At 48.5% G+C, this 22,541-nt stretch overlaps 1 protein-coding gene across 4 annotated transcripts; it reads left to right on the top strand.

Annotated features, from left to right (window-relative positions):
* Positions 1 to 1,675: 1,675 nt before the first annotated feature.
* Positions 1,676 to 22,541, top strand: TLDC1 (TBC/LysM-associated domain containing 1). Of its 4 annotated transcripts, none has more exons than XM_015600596.2 (9): positions 1,676 to 1,813; positions 5,573 to 5,606; positions 9,760 to 9,817; positions 11,740 to 11,970; positions 12,324 to 12,468; positions 15,656 to 16,081; positions 19,935 to 20,053; positions 20,448 to 20,627; positions 21,110 to 22,541. In XM_015600596.2, exons 3-9 carry the CDS (start codon positions 9,785 to 9,787, stop codon positions 21,218 to 21,220), a joined length of 1,245 nt encoding a protein of 414 aa, XP_015456082.1. In that variant the 5' UTR covers positions 1,676 to 1,813; positions 5,573 to 5,606; positions 9,760 to 9,784; the 3' UTR covers positions 21,221 to 22,541. The 4 variants fall into 4 exon arrangements, with proteins under 4 accessions (XP_015456082.1, XP_006926785.1, XP_015456078.1 ...); XM_006926723.3 differs by having other exon boundaries at positions 1,680 to 1,813; positions 9,760 to 9,937; positions 21,110 to 22,538; XM_015600592.2 differs by having other exon boundaries at positions 1,688 to 1,781; positions 9,760 to 9,937; positions 21,110 to 22,538.

Here is a 22,541-nt window from a genome sequence, read left to right as displayed (position 1 = left end):
TTTGCAGCTGGTTTTGTCTGTGTTTGTCATTCAGGCCTGATGAACAGCCCAGGTAATACTGAGATTCTCTCTCTGTCTAGGGAGCAGGTTAGATCTTTGTGTGTTTAGTGTGGGGGATGGGTTGGAGGAAGCAAAGAGGCCAGGAAGGGGGCTGTCTCTGTGGGATTTATTGGGTCTAGGTCTAGCCTGGACCTTTGTAGGGAAGTGAGTAGATGCAGGACATATCTTGGAGGTAAACATTTAGTAAGTAATGGCATATGAGGAGAGAAGAGGAAGCATCCAGGCTGGTTCCAGGTCTCTCTCTGACTCAGGCATGGAAGGTGGTGTGACCTGCACTAAGGAAGGAGGTAAATAAGAGAAGCAGTTTTGGAGGGAAGAGGCTGAGTTTGTGTTCAGCTGAACTTGAGGTGCAGCCTTGTAGATATGCCTGATAAACAAGTGGACATGTGTTAAAATGCAGGCTAGAAGAGCAGGAATTGAAGTCAAGGGTAAGGTTTTCATGAGGAAGGATGTTGTCCAGGGAGGATGTGTAGGGTGAGAAGTGGGATGGCCATAGGGAATGGCATGAGGACCAGTAGAACGGAAGCCAAGAAAGACTAAGAAAACTATAGGGAGAGACAGGGAGAAAAGCCAGGAACCCAGCCACCTGGACACCCAGGGAGGAGAGCTTTAACAGGAAGGTGGGAATTCCAACTGCATATCACGGCTGCAAATGCCCATTAGATTAAGTGACAGTGCCCCTGGGGCCAGGTGTCAGTGGTATGGGGACTGAATAGAAGGTGAAGAAATGGGGACAACCGTCTTGAGACATTTTGGAGTGAAGGTGGGATGGGTACTAGCTAGAGAAGGGCTTGAGGCTCAAAGAACGTTTATTTACCAAGACTGGAGGGGCTTGAGCCCGTTTAAATGCTACTGGGAAGGACTGGTAGAGAACGCAGGAGAAGACACCGTTACCAGCGGGAAGTAAGTGATGGGCTGCGGGGCAGAGGTCACAGAGGGGGGACAGGAGCCCCAGCTCTAGTTAGGAGGCTACACTTTCTTCAGGGTGAGAGGGGCCTCGAGAACCAGTGGTGGGGAGTGTGAGGGGTGTCAGAGGAGAGGTGCCTGGGTTTTAATACACTGGGGCCTCAGCAGTGGAGGGTCCCGAAGCTGGGCTACCCGCCTCTTCCCCGCTGCCCGCCCCCGCCCCGTACTGTTTCCTTTTGGACCTACCCCTCTCCTCGGGTTATCTTCAGCTCCCAAGCACAGTCTGTTTCCCCATCTACTCCCTCACCCTAGCCACACCCCTCCCAGCAACACCCCTTCCAGTCACAGCCCTCTCTCAGCCACACCCCCATCCCAGCCACACGCCCCATCTCAGCCATACCCCTGTGTCTCTCTCAGCCCAGCTACTGTTCTCCCCTGCAGCCGAGACACCCGTTCCCTTCCCAGGCTGGCCTCCCTGGTTTCTCACCTGAATCATCGGCCTCTCTCTTTCCCAGCCTGTCTCCAACCTCTTTTCCAGTTTCTTCCTCAGCTGCTCCAGCATAAATCCCGCAGCCCCCAGCCGCTTCTTCCAGCCGGAAGCACGCTTATTCCACCCACAACCCCCCACCAAGTCCAAGCCATGGCCCCGCCCTTACCCGCCCATGAGGTGTATTGCCATTGGCTGACTCCTTTATAGGACTCCGCCCCTCAACTTCCACTTCTGCGATTGGGGCAGATGGCCATCCGTCAGCGCTGTCGCCCAACAACGGGGCTGCCTGCTTTAGGAAAGAAACCTTGAGCACCCTGTCCGGAAAGTGAGTCCTGGTCCATGCTACGTAGGTCGGAGGTGAGCTGAGAGTAGAGGCGCTGGCCGGGCAGCAAGGGTAGGGATCAGGGGCGATGGCCCTGGCCGGGCAGCAAGGGTAGGGATCAGGGGCGATGGCCCTGGTTCTGGGAGCGAAGGTGCCCGGAGTCGCCTGGGCCCTGCGCCTCCTTGGCTGCCTATGCTTTCGACCCCAGAGTCGGTGAAGATGAGGGGCGGTGGCGGGGACAGCTGTTTGGATGGGAGGGTCTCCCTGAGCCGTCAGTCGGAGCACAGAATCACCCCGTACCTTCTGCCTTTTGTGTGGTGGAGATGAGAGTCCCGGCGGGTGCCATCCCCAGGTTGGAGGCCAGCTGTCTGGGGGAGCAATAAAACTGGTATAGATGTGGGAGGGACAGGGGAACATCTGTTGGGGGAGAAGGAGGTGCCCTGGGTAATGCCGGAGTGTGTGTGTGGAGAGGCGGGGGGGCGGTGAGGATAGGGGAATCTTCCTCCTCGTATTCTGATCACAACCTATTAGTTTTTCTCCAGGTTAGTTGATCATTACATTTAAGGTAAAGGAGAGAGGAAAAGAAAGTCTGCAGATGAGCCAGCGGGGTTTCCTGGAGGGAGGAAGCCAGCCTTGAGCAGGGCAGGTCACCTTCTGGCCAGCAGGGACTCTGCGCTGCCTGAAAGCTGGCTCAGGTTCAAGCTGACCCTTTGCAGCAGAGCTGTTGGTTTGGGGTTGTAAAGAGGGCTTTAAGTGCTTCTGTCCAGAGGAAGTGGTTGGACTCTTCTCAGAGACGGGTTACTGAGGGCCAGGTCACCACTCTCAGGACAGTGGCACCTTGGAGTTTGGGGGTTAGGAGTTGGCAGGTCAGTACGGAGAGCACCCCCGGCATAGGAGCCAGTGCAGAGGCTCTGAGAAGGGGTTGGCTGAGCTATTCTAGGATGCTAGCTGGAACTGCAGGCCCCAATTTACAAAAAAGGGCTCCTGGCTCCCTCCCCAGCACTGAGAGAGTTTGTTCCTTCCAAGGCAAGAACTCAACCTTCCCTTGTGGGCTCATCTGTTTCTGTCTCTGGCTCCAGAAAGCAGAATCAAATGCTGTGTTACCTCATTTAATCCTTTCCACCTCATTACAGGGTTGGAGGCACTTTCCCCATTTTACTAAGGTTCAAAAAGGCTTAGTAACTTGCCCCCAGTCATATAATCAACAAATGTCAGCACTTGAACTCAGATTTGCCCATCTTTGCTTATACCAAAGCTTCTGAGAGGGGAGTGTTCCCGAAATGATTCAGTGCCATTCATTGTGGATCCCCCACCCTGCCCCATGATCCCACATCTTTGGAAGCTAGGGTTTCTCACCCTCTGCCCTACTGACATTTGGGGCCAAGTAATTCTTTGTTGGGGGGTGGGGGGGGTGTCCTGTGCACTGTAGGATATTTAGCAGCACCCCTGGTTTCTACCCACCATTTGCCGACAGCGATTCCCTCCCCAGTTGCATCAACCAAAAATTATTGCCAGATGTTCCCTGGGGGACAAAACCATCCCTGGTCGAGAACTACTGGTGTGAGCGATCTTAGAGTAACATTTCGGTGTGTCCTCCTGAAAGAGAACTTGATATATGTAAACCTATAGAAGACTCAGGCCAGCAGAGGGTTGTTTTATGCACAACTCGCCAGGAAAAAGCCTGTCCCACATAGTGAGCTACACCCAGGACAGTTATGAGAAAACCATTGCCAGGAACTTGTATATGGGGAGAAGTAAGGACGCATCAAAGTCCTTCATGTCCTCCCTGAAGTTGATTAAAGAGATTTCTGGCATGGTTAAAGCGGTCGAGGCTGGGACGGATGAACCTGGGAACACTTTGTACCATTGCCATTATTTCATCCGGCCTCACAGGAGCTCTTTAAAAGGAGGTGGGGTTGTCCTTGGAGCTGTTTTGAGGTGTGTCGCTTCACCAGTGCCCTGCAGATGGTGGGGCAGGGGTAGGGGCATGCCGTTAGAGGCTGCCCCTCCTTCCATAGGCCTGAAACTTCTACCTGAGGCAGCTACACACCCTTTTCCCTCCCGCTAGAAGAAAAACCAGTGTTGCCAGGGGGCCCTGCTTCCGGGCCTTTCCACATCTCCTGGTGCTGACCTGTTCCCACCCCCATGTTGATGGTCTGTACCTCCTGTGCATTTCTGCCTTTCCTCTTGGATGCTTGCCCAGCCTGCTCCTTTCTCCCTGGGCACCTTGGAGGACTGGCCGCTCTGTACTGATTTGTTTTCATACAATGGTGGAAGAAGCTGTTTCTACTGAGACAGAAGAGGAGACGGGGTAGGCTGGAAGTGAGGGGCAGACAAGACCCCCCTTGCTCTGTAGCCCCTTCTGGTACCTTCCACACAGTAGACCTCACCTCGCTGATCGTGCGCACTGCACCCGCTTCACAGGCGAACCGCCTGCAGTGCCTGAAAACCCAGCTCGACTGTGTCTTGACTCCTCTGTTCTCCTCAGCCTGATCCCCACTGATTCCCACAGTGCTTGTCTCTCTCTCCCTGTTGGACAGGCTGCTCCTGCAGGTCTAGGCTTGCCTGAGGCTTCTCCGACGAGGCCTGGCCCAGGAGATGCTTAGCTATGTATTGAAGGAATGGATTTGAGTGCTGACATCAGAAAGTGTCCCGCAGGAGGCGGTGACCATGCCCTCTCAGTGGCACAACCCCTGAGTCCTCAGTCATGGAACAATGTGGAAACTTTCGAGGAATGGCATTTAAATGTTGGTAGCCTTTTAGCCCCAGCCAAGGTCAGTAGGGAAGAGGGTGAGAAACCCCTTAAAGAAGCTGATATCCCCTCACAGAGTGATTCCTCGGGTTTTGAGCAGGGAAGAAGCTGTCTCGGGATTCTGGGAATCAGAGTTGCAGATGTCTTTGTCTATAAGCCAGAGGTGGCGTTGGCTCAAGATCTCGTCCTTGCTGTCAGCTCTCTCTGGTAGCTTCTGTGCTTGTTGTTCTTCTCTGGGCAGAGATGGCCGAGTGAATTGCTTCCTCGTATATGCTGTGTCCCTCCTGTGGCCCAGGCCTGGGCTGTGGGGTATAGACACAAGGCATCCTGGGGCCTGTCCTTGGGCAGGTGACCTATCGTGTGTGGTAGAGTGAGCGGCACTAATCAAGGGGCCCCTGAGTGCTATGGGTGTCTGGGTGTGAGTTTCTTGGGAGCTGAATGTGGGGTGCTAGGGCCTTCTCAGGTTCTAGACCAGTCCAGCCTCCTGGGATTTGCACAATGGAGCCCACAAGGTGGTGGAAAATGAGCTGATCCACCTGAGAGGTCAACAATGAATGACATACCCATTGGACAGGTATGTCCTGTGCCTGTGTGTGCCAGGTTGGCTCAGGTGCTGGGCAGATGGCCATAGGACAGTGTCTCTTTTGTGACTTTCAGATTCTAGCCAACCATTTAGGCATGAACCTGGGTGCCAGAGGTGATGGGGTGGTGTGGGGGGTGGGGCGGCAAGCAGAGTGAGTGAGGATGAGCCTGTCTCCTTTTAAATTAAGGCAGCAGTCAGCTCTAGGAAAGTCACAATGCTAGGTGATCTTGGAACCCAAAGGCTGAGTAGGACGGTGAGATGCAAAGTAAACAGCAAAGGTCCTCTGAGCCAGACAAGGGGCAGACAGAAATTGCCCAGAAGGACTGGCGTTTGATGTCCCAAGTGGACCACCTGCCTCCATGAGGCCAGCCTTGGGAGTCTGCCTGGGGTAGGCACAGCCTTGAGAGTTCAGCTCTGAAGTGAAGCTGTGCTAATGTCTCAAAAACCTTTCCCTCTCAGGTACTGGGAAGACTTCATCTCTTCCAGAGTTAAGGTAAGTCATGGGCCTTCTCATGTCAACATTGTAAGGTTTTCTAGAGAGAGTGAAAAAGTTTGACGATCTTTGATATGAAGACCCTATCTAAGAATGAAGTGAATTCACTAGGGTGCATTTTAATACATTGACTGTTTTCAGGATTTCAGCAGAATAACAAGATGGGGGTGCAGAGAGATTTTCTGGTGAACTGATAAATTAACACATATCTTGAGAGAATCGAATTTCCCTCTTTGTGTGTGTGGTGGCGGGGGGAGAATGAATTTAAAAATACTTTTCACTAAAGTTGTGATTTACTGTTAATATATCCAAAACTGTGACATAACAATGCAAAAGCAGAATCACGCTGTACAAAGATCAGATCACTGTGCAAGCCCCCCGAGGAACCCCCAGCCCCCTCTCCTGGGAAACATGAACAGTGCTGCTTCCTTCCTAAATATAACTTGAACCCCTTTCTGTTCTTCCTGCACTTTTGTTAAAAATTAAGATACCAAGGCCCTGAATCACACCCAATCCAGACCGAGCCCTCCCTTTGAGCCTCCCAAGAAGGCAGCCCAACCCCGTCCCAAGCGCCCCTCACACACACTTTTACTGAGACCCCCACGCTTCCTCGCTGCAGCAACTCGGAAACGTGGCGTTGACCACACAGGCTCTTGCTCGACCTCAGCCGGTGGGCATGGACATATATTCTGTTATGATTTCTTCTGGGCATTACCTTAGGCCACTTCATAATGCACACGGCACGTAAGATATGAAATTAATTGCCGTGTCAGTGATGTTAGTGCCCTCTTCCTTTGCTTCGCACGCTTTCCTATTCTCCTTTGGAATCAGTGGGTATTTAAAAACAAATGATGTTGGATCATTTCCTAATTGAGTCCTAAATGATCAGGATGTTTCTTGGGATCCTTAGAAGAGCTGACAGAAGAGTACGGGTCTGCCTTGATGTGGTCGCTTGCGCTGTGTCCCGGAGGGGCCCAGGCGCCAGCTGGTGCCATCCCCTGTGTCTTAGAGATGAGGGGAGCCTCACATAGACTAGACCTTGAGCCTGGGGCTGGAGGTTTCCTTCTTGGCTCTTATGCTGCTGAGAAACTTGAGGAGTAGAAGCAATCAGATCAGATGGCCCGTGAGTGACAGCTCCAAACTGGGTTGCGTAAGCCCTCATTTCCAGCCTGCCATTGCAAGTGTGCTACAGTCTGACTCCAAGGAGCCCTCTGCAGGAGCCTTCCTATCCTGGGCAGATGGGTCCCTCTGTCAGGATGGCAGTGATAAAAATGGCAGAAAAATAACATGAGTGTTAAAGAGGAAATGGAGAAATTGGAACCTTTGCGCTCTGCTGCTGAGAATAGAAAATGGAAAACCGGGTGGTGATTCCTCCAAAGTTAAACATCAGATTACCATGGGACCCAGAAATTTCACTCCTAGGTCTGTACCCCCCAAATTTGAAAGCGGGGACTCGAGTACATGTGAAGAGTGCTGTCACGAACGTGTGTGTACAATACCCGAAAGGTAGAAACAGCCTAAATGTCCATCAATGATAAATGAATAAACCAAGCATGGTATCTCCGTATGCTAGAGTATAAGTCAGCCACGAAAAAGGGATGGAGTGCTGACACGCGCTATGTCATGGATGAACCTTAAACATGTTCTGAGTGAAAAGAAGCCAGTCGTAAAAGAGCACATATGTATGATTTCAGTTACGTGAAATGGCCAGTGTTGGCAGATCCCGCAGATATAGCATGTTAGTGGCTGCCAGGGGCTGTCGGGGAGTGGAATGAAGAATGACAGCTAATGGGTCCAGTATTTCTTTTGGGATGATGTTACCAGAGCAAAGGGGTCCGTCCGTCTGCCTGTGCACGTACAGGTTTTGTAGCAAAGAAAGTAAAGGTTTATTTTAGAGAGTTGCAAGTCCCAGAGGCACAGGCAAGCTACCACTCAAAGACTTGTCCTCCTCACCCCTCCACCGGAAACTCAGGGAATTGGAGTCATGGGCGCTACTGATTGGATAGGGCTGGGGTCATCGATCATCACCCCCATTTCTGGAATCAGCCATGGCATCATCCCGTCTGGTCCCATGGCGGTGGGGCTGTTCCTCCTCCAAGGGCCTGGGGCTGAAACACACCTAAAGCCAAGATACTATCTTTAGTTGAACCAAACCTTCATGTCCTCTTGATCAATAGGCATGAAGCTTTATTCTTAAAAGATTTGACACTGGCCAGAACCATATCTCCTAACACTTAATGGTTGAGGGAGTAGGTACACAAGGGTAGAAAAAGCAAGTGAGTCATAACGCCGTTATGCGAGGTAAAGCTTGCTGGAATCAGAAAAAGCTATCTTAAAGAAATGAAGCCCGTGGCGCGGTTACAGTGATGGAAATGTTCTGGAACTAGATAGAGGTGGTGTTTGCACAACACTGTGAATGCGCTGAATACCACCAAGTTGTATACTTGAACATGGCGAATTTAATGTTAGGCGAGTCTCACCTTAATAAAAAGAAAAGAAAAGATGGCAACTGCATCCAATTTCCCCTTGCGGTTTTGAACAGCCAGGACTTGACGGGCCCGTCACCCACGCCTGGTGCCAGCTGAGATGGCCTGCCCGTCCCTTGCTGACCTGGTGAAAGACCGTTGATTGTTGGTTTGACGTCGTTTATGGAGTGCTTGTCTTTCCAGCAATTTCACCGACGTGAGTTTCCAGATAAAGAGCAGGAATTAAGAAGTTGCCACACTTGCCTCTAAAGAGATTTTTTAAAATCGGACTGCTTTTTCTTTGAATCCACGGATCTGTTGGCATTTGACCCCATTCTGTAATGCGGTCTGTGACTTTGGGTACTAGTCTCTGCAAATATTCCTAAACTCACTGGCTGGAATCTCAGGAGTGAGAATTAACTTGTTAAATTATCACAATCTCTGAGATAGGGCTGTTGTTATTCCGATTTTAGAAATGAGGACATTGAGGTATAGTGGTTCAGTAGCTTGCCCAAGGCTATACAGCTAGTAGGAGGCAGAGCCAGGATCACAAAGGAAAACTTGTCAAATAGTGTGTTCTCTCTCTTGGTGATATTTTCAAGGTGTTGATTTTATTCAACTAATGTAATTTGTGGGTGGAAAAAGGGGCCACATACTAAACCTGACAGGCTTAGGGGAGACCTGCATTGCAGGCCTTACAAACTCAGACTGAAAGTAACCATATAGAATGGTCTGATCATAAAAATCCCTAATTAAAAGTGTGTCATGACAAGTAGTCACATCCTAGGCCTGTAGCTTCCTTGACAAAGGCCAATTTTTACATTAAGTGAGTCTTTCTACTGTCTTTTTGCATCTAAGATAACTTAGTTCTGAAATATCAGCGTAATCCTCTTTTCCAGACCCCTCAGAGCACAACCTCCACGCCAGAGAGAACACAGATCCCCTCATTATTATCTCATTCCCTGAATACTATCTCTATATGCTTTAAATGTTAATTAACTCTCCTGTACCCACCAACGTAAAAGAAGTACGTGTCTCTTCGTTTTACTTTTAATCCAATCCCAGCGATCCTCCCTCCTTTGCTTTCTCCTACTCCCTTAATCTACCACGAACAGATTTCATGAAGCCTTTCTTATGTCTCCTCCTTCGATTCTCATGTGTAAGAGAAACTGCAAAACTGCCATCCTTTGGAGCATTTTCTCAATCCGTTGAGATTTTGCTTCCCGGCAATTGTCATCAGTTTGGCACAAATAAACTGATAAAAATTCTCTATAGGTTTGGGTATTTCTTACATCGACATGATCATCCAGACTTAAAGCTGTTTTTCAACTCAGTTTTTTAAAAAATGAATATTTAGGTTAAAATAGTGATTTTTTTTTTTTTTTTTTTTACACCTTATAGTTACATCAACTCGGGAACTATGTTTTCAAATAAAGAAATCCAGACTGGCAATTATGAGCACACTTTCGGATATCATAGGAATCAGGGCTGGGTTTTCACACTTATTTATATTGACCGTTATGTTCCATGACATTGAGATAACATTACATTGCTCTGATGCACTTTAGTTGAATTTTGCAGCTAAATCAATATTTATCAACCTGACCATATATTTATCAACATTTATTTTCTATGATTATTACAGTTTGATTTTTTTTTTTTTTAATTGGTATCTTTTCCTTCTGCAGAAAATCCTGCCAGGTCTAAGGAAAGATGGGAAATAGCAAAAGCCGATCAAGGCAGAATGTATGTTCACAGTTTCTTCCTGCAGAGCGGGCTGAGATGGATAGATTGTTTGCTACTCTGTCATCGGAGAAAAGCAGCTCAAATACCTCACCCAGATCCTTCTCTCTGAAGGCATTAAAGGCAAGAGTAACCGTTATCAGTTATGTTTAGTCCAGAGCAGGAGTCTGCAAACTACAGCCCCCCGGGCCAAAATCAGCTCTCTGTTTTTGTAAGACAGGTATAAGGGAACACTAAAACATTTTCTGTAAAGTGTCAGATAGTACATATCTTCAGCTTTGTGGGCTACTGTGGTCTCTTTGCACCTACTCCGCTCTGCCTTCATATCGTGATGTTTTGGGGACATCGCTAATTTGACAATGACCAAAGGGGCCAGCCTTGCTTCCCGTCTCTTGACTATTGTCTCTTGATTTGCCTCTGGGTGACAGACTGCCTTAGCGAGATTTGTAGATCCAGTAACCACAAAATTTCAGGTGTTCCTGTGCCTTTAGGATGTGTAAGTGTTTGATGCCCTAGGAGTTTTTTGGTACCTCTAACAAAATGATGTTTCAAAATCAAGGTTCACCTGACAAGGAGTTAAAATTTCCTGTTTCCCCATCTTTTTGCCCTGTTCTATTGGGCTTTTAACCATGTCTGAGTGCTCAGACTGAGGCAAGACACTGGCAAAGAGACAACATCAGCCCATCTTTCGGGGATGGGGAGGGGGTGGGCAATGCTGGAAGGCATTCTAACAACCTGTTCTTCTAGAATGGGAGCGATGGGGCATTGTGGATCCCCCAGCATACTCACTTTACAGATGAGGAAACTGGCCAGGGAGGCTTCTGGGCACAGCTGAGTGATGTATATGCACATGCATGCGTGCACACACGTGCGTGCACGTGTATCTCCACTAGACCAAAAGCACCCCTGTCTGCCAGGTCACACATCACGCTGGAGCAGACAGAACCAGACAGGCCAGTTAAGGACTTGACTGCAGAGTGGGCGGCAGCATTCACAAGTGTTTATCAAGATAGATATGGTTAAAAGTTGATCAGAAAACCTTGAAGAGACTGAATCAAGTTTCTCTTGGGAAGGAATTCAAGGTTGCTTTTCCTCATAGAGTTTTGAAAACACTGACAGAAATAGATATACTCATTTTGAACAGCGAGGGTGGGAATCTGCTTTACAAGAACTGCAGAATATTGTCACAGTGTTGTCATAGTGTAGACAGTGAGTTGTTACAGGAGAATCCAGTTTGCAGACCCTACTATGATGGTAGTTTGTGATTTAGTTCATGGTTTGCTTTCCCTTGCCATTTATTTGTAATCCCTGGACCAAATCTGATCTGATGTCGGAGTCAGAAAGAAAACAATATTTAAAGAATGTTATTGGCAAGACATTAATCAAGACCTAGATTTTAAATTTAAATAAAAATTAACTAAAAATGCATATTGAAAAAAATGCTTACTGAGCACAAAGAACTGCATGAGAAGTGAAAGCTAGTTAATATATTTGGAAGTCCCTAATATATAGGAGACAAAATTAGTTATACACAGACATATGCTAATAAATTCAGACATGCAAATGGCAGCTATCGAAGTATAGAATGAAGATGATGTTCTAAGCAGAGTAAGGAGCAGATGATGGCCAGAGTCAGGAATGATGTGGCCAATCTGGGGAGACTGGAAAGTTTGGAGGGATGAGTACAGATTGCAGAAGAGTCTGATGGCCAAGATGAGCCACAAGCCAAGACACGTTAGATATGTGGGTCCTTGGGTAGTGTGATACCCTTAGGCGGAAGAGGGATGGTACATGTGGGGATTCAGGAAGGTGGATGCATCATGCCATAGCAGTGGTTGGTCTTGGTCCCCTTGTTTATTTTTCTGGGATCCTCCCATGTTTAACTGGTTCCCTGTCCAGCCTTTTCTCCTGCTTGTCTCCAACAGAGCCACATTGGAGAAGCTCTTCCCCCAGAGATGGTCACCAGATTGTACAATGGCATGCGGAACGTTGACCCAGCGGGGAAGGCTAAGGGGCCCAGCGAGAGCATCTCCCAGGAGCAGTTCACGGTTTCGATGTCCCACCTGCTGAAAGGGAACTCCGAGGAGAAGAGTCTCATGATCCTGAATATGATTTCCGTCACAGAAGGTCCTGTGAAGGCAAGAGAAGTTCAAAAGGTAGAGAGGCCATGTGGCCCATCACGGCCATCCCAAGCAGTCTCGGTGTCCTTAGGTGGGGGACTCGGGATGATCAAACAGCTGGTGGGGACATTGTGGAGATGTCTGGCCTTTGGGAACCCTAGACTACATAACTGGTTGAGGTCAGAGCTCTGGATAAAGGCCCGGGCAAAACTAGACCAGCCAAGGGCATCATTAGAAAAATGAATCACTACCTAAGTTATATTATCTTTTCCTACATTGTGGCATTGTAGTTGGCATTAAAGAGAGAAAACTCCCTTCTCTTTATTGATATGATGTAGGTCATTGGTCACAGTGGAAACGTTATTAATGGTAAAATTGTGATCTTCAAGTTTACAGAGGATCTGGTTGGCTCTGTAGTGCACGTGCTGAACCACAGACAGGAGCTGAGAGGCTGGACTCAGAAGAAAGGCTCAGGCCCCCCGCCCAGGGTGCAGGAGCTGGCTGCTCAGCTGTTCTCCGAGATGAAGCTTTCAGGCAAGTGCCCTGCGTATGCTCACACACGGAGGCCTTGGCGGCGTAGAGTGGTACCGTGCTGTCTCAATTACTGTAGCCTTGCAGTAAAGTTTTGAAATCAGAAAGGGTGAGTCTTCCATGTTGGGAGGACCATTCAGATTGTCTAATTGGTTGACATACAATTGTTCGCAGTATTTCCTCATAATCCTTATTTTGCAAGGTCCTACTTTCATTTCTGATTTTAGTCATTTGAATCTTTTTTATTTTTGGTCAGTCCAGCTAAAGGTTTGTCTATTTTTCGTCGATATTTTCAAAGACCCAACTTTTGGTTTTGTAGATTTTCTATGTTGTTTGTCTAGGCTCTGTTTCATTTATCTTTGCCCAAGTCTTGTCTTTCCTTCCTTCTGCTTCTTTTAGGTTTAGTTTGGTCTTCCTTATCTAGTTTCCTTCCTGTCTTCCTGTCTTCCTGTCTTCCTGCCTTCCTGCCTTCCTGCCTTCCTGCCTTTCCTCCTGCCTTTCCTCCCTCCCTTCCTCCCTCCCTTCCTCCCTCCCTCTCTCTCTTTCTCTCTTTCTTTCTTCTTTTCTTTTTTTTTTTTTAAAATTACGGCAGCTGCTTTATTTTGAACAAGAAAGTGGCATAAGCAACTGAGAGTGTCTCCCTAATATGAGAAATCGCCCTTCCCTCTCCACTCCCTACCCATGTTTTGGGAGAAGAGTGTGTTATATCCAGCCAGTCCTGTCATCTACTCTTACACTCCCTGGCAGGCAGCCATGGCATTGACTGGAATCTACTTAAAGCTGCTGAATTGGGTCCGGAGGGGCAGTTAAACAGCTACGCTTGGGGAACTAAAACTCATCTGGGTTCAAGTGAAGTGCATGTGCTGACCTGGGACTATGCAACGCTGATCTTGAATCAGAGAAAAGGAATATGATCGTCCACATTTCCACAGTTACTTCTGTGTAAAAACCAGTTTTATAGCTCCTTTCATGAAAACATATTCTGATCAAATAATCTTGCGTCACCTAGTCTTAAGTCTACAATATAAAAACGAGGAGAACACAACAGATTTTCTGTTATCGCGCTCGGGACCTTCACAGGGGGTGAAGGGGTGTGCTGGCCCCTAGGGGGGTGAAGGAGACGTGCTGGCCCCCAGGGAGCACTGCTATGCCGTCTGCACCAAAAATGCCATGTACTCCTCCTAGCTGGCTGGTTCGTACACCAGTTCTCCCACAAACAACCACCTGGCCTTCCCATACTTCTGTTCATCCAGCGTGAAGCCATGGTAGATCCCCATGGGTAGGGTGCTTATGTCTCCAGTCTCCATGAAGAGGCGGACCCCTTGTCCTAGTCATCTCTCACGGCAAAGTAGCTGCTGTCATCCAGAATGTAGAGGATATCATCATCCGAATGTAGATGCTCCTCATATAACATCTTTTCTCCATAATTTGGCAGTTTATTTGATCTTTTCTCCATAATTTGGCAGTTTATTTGATCTTTTCTCCATAATTTGGCAGTTTATTTTTGCATATGGTTATTATGTCCATCCAGGAGTAGTTTCTTTTCTAATCTTTTCTAATTTTGGATCGTTCCCATATTTGTCAGCATCCAGCTTCTGGACCCCAGGATGGTGTAGCTGCTCTAGCCCGATGCGCAGTGGGGCTGTTCAGGAATGTCGGCAGGCTCATTCACGTACCAGGCCTGCACCCATTGCAGGGTGGATTTCACTGGTAGCCCAAGCTGTACCCTGACCTGACGGTGACCAGGCCCATTGATGGAGCCAGGGCAGGAAGCCTTTATCTAGTTTCTCAAGCTAGAAGATTAAGTTATTGATTTGAGATCTCTTCTTTTTCAACGTAGGCATTTATGGCTATAAATTTCTATCTAAGTACTGCTTTAGCTGCATCCTATAAGTTTTGGTATGCCGCGTTTTTGTTTTCATTCATTCTCAGTAGTTTCTAACTTCCCTTATGATTTTTTTCTTTGGTCTATTGGTTATTTAGAGGTGTGTTATTTAATTTTTACATGTTTGTACATTTCTCAAATTACATTGTTACCCATTTGTAATCTTATTATTTTGTGGTTCAAGAACATGTTGTGTGATTTCAATTCTCTTAAATTTATTGAGTCATGTTTTATGTCTAACATATGGTATATTCTGGAGAATGTTTCACATACACTTGAGGAACTCATGCATTCTTGTCGTTGAGTGAGAAACAGTATCTATGTGAGTTTCCTTGAGATTTAGAAATACCTCATGGTAGATCTCTTTGCAAAGCAGACTTATAAAGGTATTACTGTTTTATTCTAAAGCTGGATTTAAAAATGGAGTTTGAAAAACAGGTTATATTTCAAAAATTAATTTAAGTGAGGCATTTGGAACTTGGAAAGTGTAACGACATATAATATATAACTATATGTTTATGTATAACTGTATAATAATATATATAAACGTAACCAGCAGTTTGTCTTCTGGTGTCACCACCATGTCACCTCCATTCTTAGTAGGTAAGAGATAGAAAACAGGATTATAGATGCTGCTCTGAAACAACTAAGCATAATTTGTAGTTAATGAAACTTCTTCCTGATAAACTATAGGAGTACCAAATAAGTGACCAGCCACTACCCTTCCTTGGCTGGAGAACAGCCCACTTCTACATCCTTTCCAAAGGACTTTGTTAGGGCAGAAGCCCTGGACAAGTGGCTTTTGGTGTAGTACTATCAAGAGCAACAGCTGAGAGTGTCAGGGCCGTGTCCTGGGATGAGGCCGTGACTGCCACCTGGGCCTCTGAAATGCAGCCTGTTGTGGAGAAAAAGACAAGAGTGTTGATGTCGAATCGTTTAGGTTCATGCTGTCCAACGGAAATAATTCAGGCACCAAAGCAAGACATACATGAAATTTTAAATATTCTAGTAACCACATTAAAATAAAAAGAAGCAAATGAAGTTAACTTTATTAATACATCCAAAATATAATTTAACATTGGCCATCAATGTGGAAAAAAAATGATTGAGATATTGTACATCCTTTTTTCATACCAAGTCTTTGAAATCTGGTGTACATTTCATGCATGCCACACATCTCAATTCAGATGAGCCAGTGACGAGTGCTCGGAAGCCACATGTGGCTCCCACTTGGACAGCACAGGTTTAGGGGAGCAGACATAAGGAGATGTAATCATCCACTAATACTGTTTTTCCCTCTCCTAGACGGCAAGAAGCTTCTGGGGCCTCAGCTACTGGACTGTGACTGTGACCAAGCTATGATCGAGGACTGGGTGTTCAGGGCCCACCTCGTGGCCACGTTCCTGAGTGTGGTCATCCACAGAGGCTTTCTCTTGCGCTTGTCCCTCAATCTGACCACCCTGGTCCCTAAGTGTCAAGTTGACCAGGAGCAGGAGTTTGAGAGTGTCCTGGATGTCCTGTCGGTCATCTTTGTCAACTCCCACCTGCCCAGGGAGCAGCAGCACCGCTGGCATCTGCTCTTCTCAACCGAGCTCCATGGGCACAGCTTCGCCCAGCTCTGCGGGCGCATCCCACACCGGGGGCCCTGCGTGGCACTCCTCGAGGACCACGATGGCTATGTGTTCGGAGGGTTTGCCTCCTGCTCCTGGGAAATCAAGCCTCAGTTTCAAGGTAAGACTTGGCTACAAAACCCTGCTGGTAGCTTGTTACAAGTTCTGTTCAGACAGCTGAGGTGTGGAGACCTCTGGGCACCAACAAAGCATGTGAGCATTTCTTCCATCTCTTCCTCCAAGTGTTTATCTAGATGCGTTTAGAGGACAGTGAAACGTAGTGGTTTAATGCTTCATGGATTTCTTTTCTGATTCCGATGGCAGAGCCAGATTAGCAGGAGGACAGGTATCTGCATCTCGAATTTCAGATTTATTAAATGGTGCCAGGTCCAGGCCATGGGAGAGGTTGGGCCGTGGGTGCCTCATAAGGGATCAGGAGACGCCGATTCTTTCAGATGGGACGTTTCGTCTCATGGCACCATCTTTCTTGGAACCCAAGGGGTGTTTGCTTTGCTGCTTCTCCTGCGGTTTTTCAGCTTTGTGATTTTGCTGGAGTTTGGAAGTTCTTTGTGGGATCTCGAATACAGCGGAGGGATGGCTCTAAGTAAATTCTTCCCCTTCCTCGAAGAATGCTCTGATAAGCATTTTGAAAACACTTGTCTGCTGGGCAGTGGGTGGTTCAACTACTCAGGGGGTGAAATTGTCTTCCCAGGGTTTGGTGGCACTGCGTATTCCCTGGTGCGTGGCCCGGCTGCCCGAATCTATGTTCTCAGTAGGGATCCTTGAGGACGAGGGCTTTTCCTAGGGGCTCTGAGACCAGATACAGGCCCGCTCTCACCCCCATGGGCGAAATGAATTCCTGGGAGGGTCCCTCCCACTGAGAGGGCGAGGTTAATGCCCTTCCTGGCTGGGTCGGGGGGGAGGGAGGACCTGAGATGCAAGAGCGAGGAGCGAGGCCATGTGCTCCTATGGAACGGGGACTGCACGTCGGAAGCAGACAGTCATCAGCTCTCATTCATTCTGCTGCATCCCTCCCCTCTGCTCTCCTCGCTCTCGGCAGTGTTATGCAGCTGCCTCCTCGCTGGCCCTCTGCATTTAGCCTCGTCCCTCCAATCCATTCACCACATCCCAGTGAAGCTGATGTGCTTGCACAGACCCCACTGCCCTCAGGACGGCACACCTTTTATCTCTACCCTCACGACCCACTCCTGTCCCCCTCGCATTCCGTGCTCAGTCTCACAGGACTTCCCGTGGTTTCCAGAACAGGCCGTGCGTGTTCCCTCTCATCTCAAAACCTGGCTCATGCTGCTTTCTCCCTCTTCCACCTGTTTGCATAGCCAGCTTCTTGTTGGGACGCAGCCCAGGGTCCCCTCCTCCAGGAATCCTTCCCAACCATGCGAGGGCCTTGTGCTCTCTGTGGCCCTCTGTCATACTGCATACCTCTGGAATTGTTCTCGTCTTCCTTCTGCTAGGCAGAGCTTCTGCCACTGGGGCAGCCATGTCCAGGTACAGAGTTGCCATCACGGGAGAGGTTTAGCAGCGACGGGGGGCCCTTTGCCTGGGGTGGGTGGAAGGAATCATGAGGCGAAGGTTGGGTACCTCTGTCCCCCGGATCCTGTTATTTCTAGGATTTTTTTTAATCTCGGTTTTAGAATGTTCCAGATCATTAATCCAGGTACTGCTGCCAGCTTTTCCCCACTGTGTCAGGAGTCCCCAAGACCATCCACCCATCAGTGATCCATTAGGAGGACTCACGGACTCAGCCTATAGCTGTACTCATGGCTACGATTTATTGCTGTGAGAGAATACGGAACAGTTTTATTATAGATGAAACTGCTTCTTCTAGCTCCTTTAATATTAACTTCAAGTCGGATCTGCTGGGTCTAATGTTTTTTTAACAAGCAGAATTAATCTTCCCGAAGAACAGCAGAGAAATGAATGACTAAGCTTTCCAACCCGAGTTCATTCTGTTCTGGAATATGAGAAGGGAATTCCAGCAGAGGGCAGCTTTGCATCGTTGAGTCTGGTCAAGTTCAGACAGAGAGTTCTTGCCCATTTGTCCTGGAAACGATCACTTCCGATGTTTTAGACTTGAAGTGAAGTGACAACCACTGGCTACTTCACTTTTGCTGGGTCTTCTGTGGTGCCGTTGGAAAGGCTTGTGACGTTGGACTGAGCACCAAGCCTCATGAGTCCAGCTCGTGTCCTGGGCCAGGTGCTCGATTTCTCTGGGCTTCGATTCCCCAGAATTATGTGAAACGGTACTGTGGGAAAGTAGCGTATAAACTGTCGTGGTGGGTGGTTGTCGAGTATCACTGTTGTGAGAGTTAGATGGGGAGGGAGCCTTACTGTAGGCATGATTTTTCTTTTTTTGCTGGTAATACTGACTCTTTGGGTCCTTGCGTCCTAGAGAGTAACCTTTCCCCACGTGGCCTCCCTATGGGCTAGAGTGGGGTCCGTTGCAGCCAAGGGGCCTCTACTTTGTGGGCCAGTCCCCTTTCTTAGCATCAGGAGCCCGTAAATGTTGGTCGAAAGACAGTCTTAGGGTTGCAAAGCAAAGCGATGCTATGCCCAGCTCTGGGGGCAGTTCATTATGTCTAAAACTGCCCCCAAGCTGCGGGGGCTGCCCAGGCCCCTGGACTCAAGCCTAGAGTAAAGCCCGTTGTCACTTGGCTCCAGGGGACCTCTCCAGGCTCATCTCCCTTCTTTCTCTACCCCACTACTCACAAACTCTTCAGTAAGGGGAAGGGTCCCCGCTGTGCCTTGACCCCGCTGGTCCATCCTCCAGGGAGTGGCTCTCACCTCAGCCATCTCCATCTCAGCACGCCCCCCCACCCCTGCCCCCAGCCTTGGAGGCACTAACTCAGCGGCTCCAGAAGCTCCCCGACCACCTCCGCTGCACCCTGCCGATCTGCCTAGCTTGAGGCCTGAGCTTCGCTTGCCCAACTCTGCCTGTCTGGGCCTTTCTTCTGCTGAGGACTAGCCTCTCCTGGGGGCTCTTGGGGCTCGAATACCCTTTTATGTCTGTCTTGGATGTCCTCCTCATCCGTGTTCCCATTTATTTCCTAGAACCTTCCTTCCCGCCTCACGAATGGCCTAACCCCAAAGTACCGTGAACTGGGTCTTGGGTTGGCTTGTGGGGCTCGTTTCGACATCAGGAGCCCTTCGTGATGTTAGCAGGCCTTTGGGCCACGTTTTCACAGCAGTGGGGGCATCTCTGGTTTGGTTGCCCCTGAGCTGGAAGCAGCCTGGGAGCCAGGCATGGCCTCCAACCCTCTCCCCGATGCTGGATGTGCTTCTAGAATGAAGGAATCAAGAAAAAAGGAAGCTGTCATTTCTACAGTTTTGTCTAGTACCTTCTTTCAGTGGCATTGTGGTCACACTTGTGCCCTTGGATGAAGGTAGACGGTCACCTTTGCTTCCCTGTGGGGCAGCTGTGTGTCTGCAGGTTTTCTCTCCCCTCTGGATGATGTGCTCTTTTAGGCTGGGGACAGCCTTACACAGTGTCAAGTGCTGACTTGAGGAGGCCTTGCCAGCACCACGTCAATACCTGGAGTGACCGCCTGCCCCCTTGCTCCTAAATTAAAAGACACCTGCCCTTTCTGACTTTGATGCATTCTTCTGGTGAACAGCGGGCAGAGTTCCCACCTCTGCTTTCCTGGTGAGAGCTAAAAGGTGTCCCCAGCAAGTATATGTCACGTTCCTTTTTAGAGGTCACTCTCACCTTCTCACCCTCAGCTCATACTCTGAGGATCTAGGCAGTCACAGGGCCTGTCCTCTGCGAGGCCTGGGAACTGCCCACTGGTCTGAGATGTCTGAGCTCCTGGGTGTGTGCAAGCTCAGAGCACATCTGAAGACCCATCTGACAGTCCTTGTTCTTCTGCCTTCGGAGTGGTGGCTTGTTTGCAATTCTGGCTTCTCTCTGCCTGGCTCAGACCAGTGATCCTGCTGATTTGCACTCTGGTCACTTGCAGGGGACGACAAATGCTTCCTGTTCTCCATCTCCCCCAACATGGCCGTGCACACCTGCACGGGCTACAACAACCACTACATGTACCTGAATCACGGGCAGCAGACCATCCCAAATGGACTGGTGAGGACTGCAGAAGGGCTGGGGACGTCCTGCCTTCGTGGCGTCCATCTCTGGTGGACTCGATCCTGATATGCCCAGGCCGACACTTCCCGCCATGTCAGGGGCAGCTGTGTGCATTCGATTACACAAGCATGCTGTGTTCTGTTCATTCTGCCGGGGCTTCAGGGCCCCGATGCGTGACATGGAGTAGGAGTCCAGACACCTCAATGATTATTCTAGTAACTTGTAATAGGATATGTAAATTGTACCAATCTATATATTTCAGAGATAAAAAACATTAAAGAAAATCACATTCACTTTTCACCCATTCCCTTCTCACACTGGTACTTAGGCTGATGTGGGCGCAGGGTCTGATGCTCAGGCCGAGGCGATGCTGATGATCTTCTCTTCGCAGGGCATGGGAGGGCAGCACAATTACTTTGGGCTGTGGATCGATGTTGACTTTGGGAAAGGACACAGCAAGGCCAAGCCCACGTGTACCACGTACAACAGCCCTCAGCTGTCAGCCAAAGAAGACTTCCAGTTCGAGAAGATGGAGGTGTGGGCGGTTGGAGATACCTCAGAGCTGAACCTGGTTAGCATGGGCATTTCTCTACTTTCTCGGCTTTAGCCCTTTTCCTGCTCCATCTAGAGATAGTTTATTCCAAATTTGTTTGCAGTAGCTGTTGCTGGCCAGAGGGATGCCAGTTGGTGCACAGCACAGAGTGCTGTTGGGGTCCATGGAGGATGGGTTAGCAGAAAGAACGACCCCGGGCAGGCGGGGCCCTACCCAAGGTGGGAACTGGGGCGGGTGGGTGGTCCATCTGCAAGACGAGGAGGGCTGGAGTTGCTCCTAGTTCTGTGCTTCCATGATGAGTCATCGTTTGGCCTTCTGTGCCACAATGGCATGCCAAGGTGGAGGGACCTCAGTGAGGCAGCCAGAGCCCCCACCATGTTTCCCTGTGGCATCAGGAGATAATGGATCCACTCTAATGATCTTGAAACCAGCAGAACAGCACTGCTTGTTCTCGGCTGCACATCATTGGTCATTGAACGCACTCTTCCCTTCTTCCCAAGGCCAACAGCGGCAAGAGCATTCTCGATGTGGACCCCGAGGCTCAGATCCTGCTGGAGGTCAGTGGGCGGGGTCTCCACAGCCAAGGGCTCCGGGAACCATCTGACAACTAGTGAGGAGAAGCCCTGAGCTCGGGTCGTCCTGGACAGAGCGCACGGCCTGCTGGGGCTTCACTTTAACCGGTCACGTCTAGATAGATGTCCTGGATGTGTTTAATCAGAAGAGTAAAATTCCTCTCATGCCATATATTGATTGGTGGGTCTATCTCCCAGAAATCCTGAGTGTTAAATTAGCAACTTAATTTTTACTTTGTATATTTCAAATTGCTGAAATGCAAAGATCCTGAGACCTTTGAGACCTTGGTTGGAATCAGCGTTTGATGAGCATGTGAGTTCTTGTGTGTAGGGGGTTCCACCCACTGGGGGTCACCTCTGCAGGCTGTCCCAGTTAAAGCATGTCTTGATGTTCCATTTCAACTGGTAAAGGACAGAGGTGTTTGGATGTGAATCTTGACGCTTTCTGACAATAGTTTTCTATGACGTGGAATTTCTGTATTTATAAAAAAGCACAGTGTATTAATGAGGGAAACAGCTGAAGATTTTGGAGATAATAGTGGCGTGAGTCCTCAATACGTATTTATCATAAGTTTCCACATCTGCCTTTCTCAGCTGTGAGCAAATGAGAAAATGAGGAGATTGACAGAGAAGCAAAGTTGTGGTTCTGTTATTAATTTAAATGTGGGGGACATTTGGGGGCCCTCATATGACCTCTTACATAAGTTAGTGGTAACTTGGCATCACTCCCCTGGGTTCTGGGTCTCCTGGCACCACACCTGTCAATATCACCTCCCTGCCAGTGAGCTGGGCTTCCGGGCAGAGCTGCCACCTCCCAGACCTGAAGCAACTGTAAACACACCAAGAATTCCCTCCTTAAAGGAGCTGCGGGACCCTCTCTCACACATATATCTCATCCTCTTGTCTTTTACTGTAAGCTTTGACCTTTTCTTATAGAGTTTGCCCTGATTCTAAGCCATAGCAAACTCAGCTGTTTGCATTTTGCAAGTTCTGCATTTTCTACTTTGCACTTGGCAATGCCCTTGGCTGAACAGAAGGCCTTATAAATTAGCCTTCAAAAGAAAAGCACGTGCTTGGTGCGCGGAGAGGCAGCAACGCGACACACACAGACTCAGCCATGATTGATTTTCCTTAAAAAAAGCCAGTTTCTTAATAGCTTCTCAAGTACATTGAGTGACTTCCTCACTGATGGGGTAGTAGTTACAGGATATTGGAATCCTCAGATATCTTTGCCATAAATCTGAAGAATTAGGTCTCAAATCTTCAATTTGTTGTGGAATTTATATGTATATATATATATATATCAATTAAATACCTCACTAATAAAAGGTTCCTTGGCGTCCATACCTCCAGTACCATT

Source organism: Pteropus alecto, unplaced genomic scaffold, assembly GCF_000325575.1.
Source record: "Pteropus alecto unplaced genomic scaffold, ASM32557v1 scaffold7, whole genome shotgun sequence".
In the NCBI taxonomy this organism is placed as follows: Eukaryota; Metazoa; Chordata; class Mammalia; order Chiroptera; family Pteropodidae; genus Pteropus; species Pteropus alecto.
This window is presented reverse-complemented; position numbering and strand designations above follow the sequence as displayed.